Source organism: Argentina silus, assembly GCF_951799395.1.
Source record: "Argentina silus genome assembly, chromosome: 7".
Classification (NCBI taxonomy): domain Eukaryota; kingdom Metazoa; phylum Chordata; class Actinopteri; order Argentiniformes; family Argentinidae; genus Argentina; species Argentina silus.
In genome coordinates, this window is record NC_139661.1 from 9,692,473 (window position 1) to 9,702,328 (window position 9,856).

The window sequence follows — 9,856 nt, forward strand, 5'->3', positions numbered from 1 at the left end:
GTGAATAAGGTGTGTATAAAGTATAATGTTATCATTCATAAACAGGCACTTTTTAAGTAAAAGTGAGATTTTATGCACTCCAAGTTGATGTGTTGAAAAACCACAGCACAGGCATCTAGTACAAAACAACACTGTGAGAAATTCTCACCACGCCACCCTTATCACAGTTATTTCACACGGCTCAAAAGAAAACAGAATGCATTGTTTCTCTAAGACCAAAATGATACATCATTATGATTTCTTACAACAACGCCAACAACATAACACAAAGGTACAACTCTCTTTTCATTTGGAAGTACTAATCAAATGTGAATTATTGTAATTCCTTGATTATACAGTACAGTAAGTTGGTATGGCAATTTGATATATTGTAAGAATTACAGATGATTACAACTGTGACTAAGAACACAAATAGTAAAATTGCAGTGTAGAAACATCATTTTATTTTAATTAACATCATTTTCATCACATTGTTTGACTGTAACTGTGTGCCACATGACATGTTTCAAATTGTTCATTTACCACTCGAACCACATGCCATGCAACAACAAACACAATATCATGCATTTGTTGCATGTCAACTTTATCTTGATTATGCAATCACACAGTGCCTCTTTTATGGTTTTCATTTAAACATTGAAAATAGGTTGAGAAGTGATTTCTACAGTGTTTTCCTTTCTTCTTTTATTCTCAGGTGCTAGTGCACTGAGGCAGTCTTACAGCCAGAGAAATACACGAGGATGTACTGCATGTGGCTGTGAGACCACACCATTTAGTTTAAGAATTCTCTTCCTGTTTTGTCCCACATTGTCCCAAAATGAGGGGTTTGGCTGTGGTGGAAATAACAGAGATACCATATGTGATGCTGAACTTTCTCAAATAAGAAAACAGCAAACTGGAACATGTCTGTGGAGAGGCGGACAACAGAGATGCATTTGCAGTATGAATACTGTAAATACTTTATCTGGCCCCCATGCTCTGTCTTTTCAGTAGTATTTGCATAATGTTTGAACAATGTGTATTAGCCTGGAGCTACATTTCACACACAACAACATACTTGGAGTTGTGGTTTAAGTTGTGAGGAAAAGCATTGCACAACATAACAGAGACAAACATAGGCCCAAAAGTGAGTGAGCCGTCTCTTCAGCTGACAGGCTATTTCAAGAAAACACATGTGTCTTGTGGTTTTGAAAATTAACATCAAAGCACAGATTGAGCAGAACATCATGAACATTGTTTAAAAAGGCCTTTTGGTGAAAACTTTGTGCCTTTAAATGATCCACTTAGCCAGTTGGTTACATATTTAGGATGGAAAAACCTCCTTTGAGGTTACCCTCTGTTAATTCATGCAAATTCCATTGGTACTGTAATTAGCCTCAGCAATGTCAAAATGTATGAGTAGTAAAAGGTGCAAAAATGTAATCTCTTGTAATCTTTCCACTGTAATCTCCTTGATTACTTGATAGTAGTAGAGAAATTATGTAAATCTCTTTTACGCTTTTGCTGGTTACTAAGATCAAACAAAAGATGTCTCAAAGAAAGACAAATGGACTACGTATGTTAAATTAAAAAGGAATTCCAAAGTAAGAGTATAAGATTATGTTATGGATTGGTCTGGATTTCAACATTCATCATTTCTCTCTATTTGTCCCACCTCCAGATGCATTTCAGGGGTCAAGAAATTCAAGGGGAATGGGTGCTGACTAAATGCTGACTAAAATGTGTAGATTTCATGGATTCCAACTCCAACAACTTACAACACCAAGGTGTACTGAATAATGAGTAATGTTTAAATGGAAGTCATCAGCTGTTTTGGGGGCAATGTAGCATTTCGGAACAGGGAAAAATCTGCTGATGTGCATAGGTCTGCAGACTTCACAGAAAAGGTGATTAATAGTAAATTGGGGGTTGATCACTAACCCAGACTTACTTTTGTGTTTGTCAGTTAGCCTGTTGAGCTATGCTGTCATTCATTAATTATCATTATCATTGTAAGAGTTCATTGTTTTAAGGTATTGGGGCAGAAATAGTTTTTCTTCGGAAGATCACTTAATGTTTATTGACAGATTACTCACATTTGATGATCAACCATCTGTTTAATCTACATAATTCAGAGCTACTTATTGGAAATCTGAACATGCCTTTATGGCTAGAGAGAGAAATGGAGAGGTAGGACTACTATCACACTTATTCAAAGTACCAAGAGGCATCATCCTTTGTTTTGTTTTTCAGGTGAATTTGAGAAATAGTAATTCCAATATCGGACATTTGATACAGTATTTGCATAGGGGTGTTGTCTTTCATGGTCTGAAGTAAACCTAGTCGAAAAAGAGTCGACTATAGACCGTAGTTGTTAGTAGGTAGTAGTCATCATGTTGAAGGGTTGACATCGCCTGGAGTAAAATGTTCTTGTTATCTGAACAAGGTGTGCCAAGACAGCTGTAATTAATGTTTCCTGTAAACAAGCTAAATATTAAGCTTTGCTGCCTCTAGCAGCTGCGGTCTTATGATTAAAACCGAAGTGTGTGCGCATGAGCCGTTATTCTCCACCCATTGCCAAAAATATATAAAACCCACTAACAATTTGACTTTATAAAACGTCTGGAGCCGTGACACAGCACTCAGACTTTTGCCTGTGCCTTTACTAAAAGTGGACTGCACTAGTTTTGACAGGATACCTCACGCTTGCTTTTTGGCTCACGTGCTGCGCAGTCTTTTAGAACACCTCCGCTTTTTGCAACGCTGCAGCTGAAAACCAGCCTTCGTCAATCGCAAGACATTCATTGTGCCTCATTGGTGAGTATCAACCTGTTATTCTGAACTCTCCATATTATAGGCTACCTTCTTTTATCACCTTGGTAGTTCTTACTTTTCTGAGACTATTAACTGCAGGCCTGATTGTGAACATTATGAAAGTGTAAAGAGGGTCACCAGCACGCACTGATAGTCTTTTTTTTTAACAGACTGGATTTACTTTGCTTACTTTGTTGTTGCCCTTTTTTGGATTATATAGTTTATATGCTGTTGTCAGTTGACATAAATAGGAAAATAACTATTTACTTTATATTTACTGTTTTTAAATATCTTTAATTCATTCAGCTCGTGCCTAGTGCCACTCACTGTAAGCCTATACACATGTGATGGCTTATTTGATCAACATTAAAACAAATAAAGTAGGCCTACACTTTTTTGGTAATTGTAATAATTTGATATTATTTGTACTTGAGTTAGGCCTATACTTTAACCTTAACACAGTAAGTAGGCGTACATTTTGCTTTCAGTGTAATTAAGTTTACTTTATGTGCATCTAAAGGGTCCACTATAGATATTGTTACAAAGATAAGCCTACATTATGTATATATTGTCTAACATTATGAATACTTTCCAAAGTAGGTGTTACCATCTTGCTTCCTGGGGAAGAGATAGTTTTTATGACAAAAAAGGAAAAGTTAAATTTAAAGTTGACTGAGATGTATTTATTGTAGATCTTTATTGTACCCATTAAGTAAACAGTGCAAATAATGGTGGTTAAGCCATGGGATTCCTGAGGGTAATCATTCACACACATTTTGGTTGCACTCTTGTTTCATGAATCAATGATCACTCCAAGTGCAGAAGAGGCAGTCTTGCCAGAAAATGATCTAGGCTAAGCTTGCAAGTTTTAGATTCCTTCTTCTTCTTCTTCTTCTTCTTCTTCTTCTTCTTCTTCTTCTTCTTCTTCTTCTTCTTCTTCTTCTTCTTCTTCTTGTTTTTGTTTTTGGTCTCCTTATTTAATGTGGTAACTCTTTTTTTTATTTGTTTATCTCATTTGCAGATTTTTCTTGCTGAATATATCATCAACCAGCTGCTGAGGCTACCACACAATGGGTGTCCTCCCACTCTGCATGTTGTCCCAGTTTCAAAGAAAGCCCTCAAACAAGCACTCTATACTCAGATAGCAATTATAGTTGTACCCTTCCCAAAAGCCTCTTATTAAACTGAGCTAGGAAAGGTGTAACAAAATCACATTATTGTTTAGTTTAATTAAGGCAGGATACCTAAAACGTTTATTTATTTAATTTCAAATACATTTCAAATACCTCATTATTCATTGATAATCTTATTTTGAAAAGCATTGTTAAGTTATATTGAAACTCACTTTGTACTGCATTTACAAAGTTTTATATTTAGATTCAAACACATAAGATAAAGAGTAACATTTCTTGCAATGGAAACTACCACTATAGCCAAGCTAGCAGCTGCCACCACTCTAGCGATAGCCACACAGACCGATATGTCGGGCTACCTGTGGTTACTGGTGCTAGGCTTCATCATTGCCTTCATCCTGGCCTTCTCTGTGGGAGCCAATGATGTGGCCAATTCCTTTGGCACGGCGGTAGGTTCTGGAGTGGTCACCCTACGACAGGCCTGCATCCTGGCCACTATCTTTGAGACAGTGGGCTCCATTCTGCTGGGGGCCAAAGTCAGTGAGACCATCCGCCAGGGCATCATCGATGTGAACATGTACAATGGCTCCGAACACGTCCTGATGGCAGGCTCCATTAGTGCCATGTTTGGTGAGGGTTCATATCATGACTACTGTCATTAGACCCCAGATATCTCCTTGCATTCAATGCAGATTAAGAGATCTGAATGGTGGTTGTTGATATAACGTTGTTGAAAAGGCAACCAATGAGGTCATTGTTCAAGTTTGTGTGTCACAGGTTCTGCTGTGTGGCAGTTGCTGGCTTCATTTTTGAAGCTCCCCATATCTGGAACCCACTGTATTGTGGGAGCTACAATTGGTTTCTCCATGGTAGCCAGAGGTCATCATGGGGTCAAATGGATGGAGCTACTACGCATTGGTATGTAAATGGCTGTTTTTTCCTGAGCAGTTGTGTGAGGGAGAGATTTTCTGAGGGCTATATTCAAAATAAAATATATGCTCATACACGGACTGAAGAAAAAGCCTTTTGTGGATGGTCTCATATTCTTCTGTGTACTCTTTGAAAAGATGCTCTTTTGAAATACTTCTGTTTTCCCTCTATAGTTTCATCCTGGTTCCTCTCGCCTCTACTGTCAGGCATTATGTCAGCATTTCTCTTCTATTTCGTCCGCAAGTTCATCCTGAATAAGGTAAAAAGTGCAAATCAGACCTGATTGTTTTGTTTCTTTGGAAAAGTGGGGAGTGAATGTGACTGGATTAAAATCTGTGCCTCAACACAGCCTTAAGACACTTATGGAGAGGGTGTGAGGAAATGTCAGTGAACTTAGAGTATGATCCTTCACATGACTATGGCTTCCAGCCACTTCTTAGCCCTCTTTGCCTTCCTCAGGAGGACCCTGTACCCAACGGTCTGAAAGCTCTTCCCATCTTCTACGCTGTCACCATGGGCATCAACTTCTTCTCTATCATGTTCACAGGAGCCCCAAGTGAGTACAGTGCACAGAAACACACACACACACACACACACACACACACACACACACACACACACACACACACACACACACACACTACCCTCTTCACCCTCTCAAACCAATCTCTCAACACACTAATACAATGACCATTGAAAGCCTTGGAGTAAGCATTTGGCAGGCATGACGTCACTAAAAAGTGTGGAGACACTGTGGAGTGCTGATCCCCCTTCATGTTGGTGACATCCTCTTAAGATAAGAGCAGCAGTGTTTTTAATTTTTTGACCATTCAGTGTACTAAACTCCCTGAGTCACAGAAAAGAAAGCCGGGTTCTCTGAACCTGTCATGTCTTTGGAATCACATTTTCTTGCAAAGTTGATTGAACAACTTAGAGAAATATGGATATTGAAATGTAAATGTTTTGCTTCACTTGCAGGACTTTGAGAGAAGTCAACTGGCCTCGGCCCTTCACTGAAGGCTGCAGGCCGGTGTATGTGAAAGGATAATATACACCATAACCTATCCTCTGCGCATACTACACTGCAGTATGCAATGTACACAAAACACAACAAAAGTTTAGCCCACAATGAATGATACTCATCAAGACAAACTACCTCTACCTCACACTTTTTTCTTTTTCCCCACCTTCTTTTTCCCACTCAACCCCACTTTTTCTGTTCCACATACATTTTTACTCACATTAACATGCTAATGCTGTCCTGCTCACACAAACATGCACTGACACACAGAACCACACAGTCTTGTAGCTTCATGAAAATATGTGTTCCCTTGGGAGAAGGCACAATACATATTGCTGTATCTATAGCAGTATGAGAATCATAGTCATTATATTGTAGTTTTTATTAACCTGTGTATTTTGCTTTTATTAACCTGTTCGCCTCTTTTTGCTGTAGATAGTGTTTTTCTCCCTGTCTCCCACTTCTGTCAGGACTTATTTTGCCCCATATTCATACCACTATGACCACTATGAACATTCCCATTTTTCAGCATATGTATTTACTAGTTGGCCATACATTGATTATGGTATTTTACATGTCATTGTCTTCAATACAAAATAGGTAAGTTGCCCCTATAATGAAAATGTTGTTACTAACCTTATTGAACTTATTGGTGAGTTAACTGTATAATTAAAACATATGTTTTATTGGCTAGATAGATGCACTTAATAATTTGACTGCAGTCCAAGTAAAGAAATACTACTTTAGTGGTTGTTAGGTGTAGACCATACTGTAGGCTATACAGTAATATTATGTGTTGACCTATTTTAAACTGACCCTGGCAGGTTCTTCTGTCTGCATTCTAAGAGCATGTAATCACTATAACACAGCGCCTGCCTGACTGTCATTATCTGTTGTACAGACCATGTGCTCTGTCTGATACTGTTCATCTCAAAGAATGTAATCAAACATCTTTAGTAGAAGTTAGAACATTTACAGGAATTTTTACCCAATTCCTGTCACCTCAAGATGGAGGAGGGGCCTTGGTAACCATAGTTTGTACTGTCCCAGTCCTTATCTGATGAGTGCCTTGAGGAATGAAGGCTGTTTTACTTTGCGCTGCTTTTGTTTTATCAACTTCCCTATCTTGACCTTACTCATCATTGAAATTAAGTTTCTTTAGTTTTCAGTTTGAGGCTCTTGTTTTCATTAACATTGGTGTATTCTAACTACATGTAGAGCTCAAAACAAGAAAATATGGATCACTTAAAGTTTTTTATTTGTTCATTTTCCGATAGATATATTAATTAAATGTGAAATTCATGCTTTATACAGAACATTGAATATTCTCTGCAGAATGTACTATGTGTCTTTATTGCTTTGACTGTCATGCAGCATTACAGTGGGAAATGTCAGTTCTGCCATATCATCTGCTCTGGCTGAAGAATGACCTTGGAGGATCTGGAGTGTGTACAGTACTTAGTCTTAGTGCTAGCACCCTGTGCCCATCCCCCTGGTCTAAGAGTTCTCTCCCCTGTTCCCCTGTTCCCCTGTTCCCCTGTTCCCCTGTCCTGTTCACAGTGCTGGGGTTCGACAGAGTGCCATGGTGGGGCACACTGCTCATCTCGCTGGGCTGTGCCCTCATCACAGCCATGGTCGTGTGGTTCATTGTCTGTCCACACCTCAAGAAGAAGATCAGACGTTAGTGTCATTACTTTGTTGCACCTTTGAAATTTAAATGGAGGTTTGATTTAGAAATAATCCTTATGGCCGCCTTGCATGGTGATCTGATTTGGTTCTTTGTCTCATAGGTGAGACAGCCGCAAGCCCTTTTGAGACTCCACTGATGGAGAAGAACCCATCTAAACCTGCCCCTGAGGAGCAGTCCTCCACCCCCAAACACTGTGACCCCATCCCCCAGACACCTCCAGACGATGAACAGAGGGTGTCTTTCAACATTGGAGGCTCAGAGGAGGCTGATTTGGACAGTAAGGACATGGACACAAAAGACTTGGATATCAGCAATGGTGAGACACCTGTACTTTGTGTAATCCTGTGTTCAATTGATGACCACTTCACTCAAAACACAAACATGGAATCATAGAGTTTGTAATGGTGTATATTTTATGCAGGTATCAATTAGGTATTTTTATATGTGACTATCCACATATCAGTATTGACTGAACTGAATGGAGTGTAACTGTTTCTTCCTGCAGGGCTAAATGGCAGTTTAGGCCCCATGACGATTACCGACCCACTCAGTGGGCAAGCCCACACAGTGCACAAAGACTCAGGCCTCTACAAAGACCTTCTACACAAGCTTCACCTGGCTAAGGTGGGTGACTGCATCGGAGAGATTGAAGAGCGACCCATTCGACGTAATAACAGCTACACGTCCTACACCATGGCCATCTATGGCATCCACGGGGAATCCAAATACAAGGAGGGGGACAACGGGCCGCAGAGGCGATCTCGTCTGGACAGCTACAACAGCGTCTGCTCCGCGGTGGCAGACGGGGTGCCTTCAGCAGCTGCGGAGGGGGATGTAGGACTGGAGGCTGGCAAAGACATGTTTCTAGAGGACGATGAGTTAGAGGTGGATCGGCCTGAGGTCTCATCGCTCTTCCAATTCCTCCAGATCCTCACCGCCTGCTTCGGCTCCTTCGCCCATGGAGGCAATGACGTCAGGTAGGGGAGAGGAGGGAATATTGGGAGTGAAGTATTAGGTGAATGTGCTCATTTGCATACACTGATCATTTAGGCTGACACTTTGAAGTAAGTATGCTCTCTTTTGTTCTTTTCTGTCAGTAATGCGATTGGTCCCCTGGTGGCTCTGTGGCTGGTGTATGAGAGTGGCTCTGTGGCATCCAGGGCCCCCACACCTATCTGGCTGCTGCTGTATGGTGGAGTAGGTATCTGTGCTGGACTCTGGGTGTGGGGCCGTAGAGTGATCCAGACCCTGGGCAAGGACCTTACCCCCATCACCCCCTCCAGGTACCTCATACAATGAAACTCAAATAAACAATTTCTCTCTCTTATCGCTGATAACAATCATTATGAAATTAATTGAACTGATTACAGTCTATAATATATTGTCAATCTTATATTCCCTTCACCAGTGGATTCAGCATTGAACTCGCCTCAGCACTTACAGTGGTGGTGGCTTCCAATATTGGTCTCCCTGTCAGCACAACCCACTGCAAGGTAATTAACAGAAAGCAGACATTATTAAATCTGAGTTTAATCCAGGCAAATCCTGAGGCCTAACCAGTAGAAACCTATGTCCTGTAGTGTTGAGTTTAGTTGTTAAGTTCATGCTGTTGTGTGCACACAGGTGGGCTCTGTGGTCGCTGTGGGCTGGCTGCGCTCCAAGAAGGCTGTTGACTGGCGTCTGTTCAGAAACATCTTCATTGCCTGGTTCGTAACTGTCCCCATCTCTGGCCTCATCAGTGCCGCCATCATGGCACTCTTCACCTACGTAATCCTGTGAGCCCCGGATTGACTGGAACCATCTTCACGCCCTCAACCCTGCTGATGATCTATGATAGTCTGCAGGAATACTGTTATTGCTTCACTGACCATACTTTAAACGGTGTTGAGAGTGACATTTGTATTCAACATGTTTAAGTTATCTGTACATACCAAGTTCCGTCTCTGTTTCTTTATTATACACATGTGTGGTATTGTTTATTATACAGTACCAACATCATTTAAGTTGATAATGATGTAAAGCTCTCAAGGAATTGTATTTTTTCAAAATGTTTCAAAATGTTTCAAAATGTTTAGTATTCAGATCATGCTAGAACTAGAAGGGGTTAGAAACACCTTTGTAATTTATTTTTTGATTTAAAATAAAATTACATTAATTACCCATTTGCTGTTGTTGTTTTTATAAATATATATATACATAAATATAACTACTATAACTATATATATATATCATATAACTACTATAACTACAATCTATCTTGTATGGTGGCTCATGGATTGTATATGGAAT

At 40.0% G+C, this 9,856-nt stretch overlaps 1 protein-coding gene across 1 annotated transcript; it reads left to right on the forward strand.

The window, feature by feature from the left end:
* Positions 1–2,652: 2,652 nt before the first annotated feature.
* slc20a1a (solute carrier family 20 member 1a) lies at positions 2,653–9,727 on the forward strand. The gene is made up of 11 exons (XM_083673523.1): positions 2,653–2,796; positions 3,815–4,556; positions 4,704–4,844; positions 5,030–5,115; positions 5,316–5,412; positions 7,438–7,557; positions 7,668–7,883; positions 8,073–8,544; positions 8,665–8,850; positions 8,976–9,060; positions 9,191–9,727. The coding sequence occupies exons 2-11, from the start codon at positions 4,208–4,210 to the stop codon at positions 9,344–9,346; spliced, it is 1,908 nt and encodes a 635-aa protein (XP_083529649.1). The 5' UTR covers positions 2,653–2,796; positions 3,815–4,207; the 3' UTR covers positions 9,347–9,727.
* The last annotated feature ends 129 nt before the right edge of the window (positions 9,728–9,856 follow it).

Coding starts and splice junctions, on each gene's coding strand:
- slc20a1a (XM_083673523.1), top strand. CDS start 4,208: ATGGAAACTACCACTATAGCCAAGCTAGCAGCTGCCACCACTCTAGCG. Junction 4,845..5,029: donor GATGGAGCTACTACGCATTG/GTATGTAAATGG, acceptor TTCCCTCTATAG/TTTCATCCTGGTTCCTCTCG. Junction 8,851..8,975: donor ACCCCCATCACCCCCTCCAG/GTACCTCATACA, acceptor TCCCTTCACCAG/TGGATTCAGCATTGAACTCG.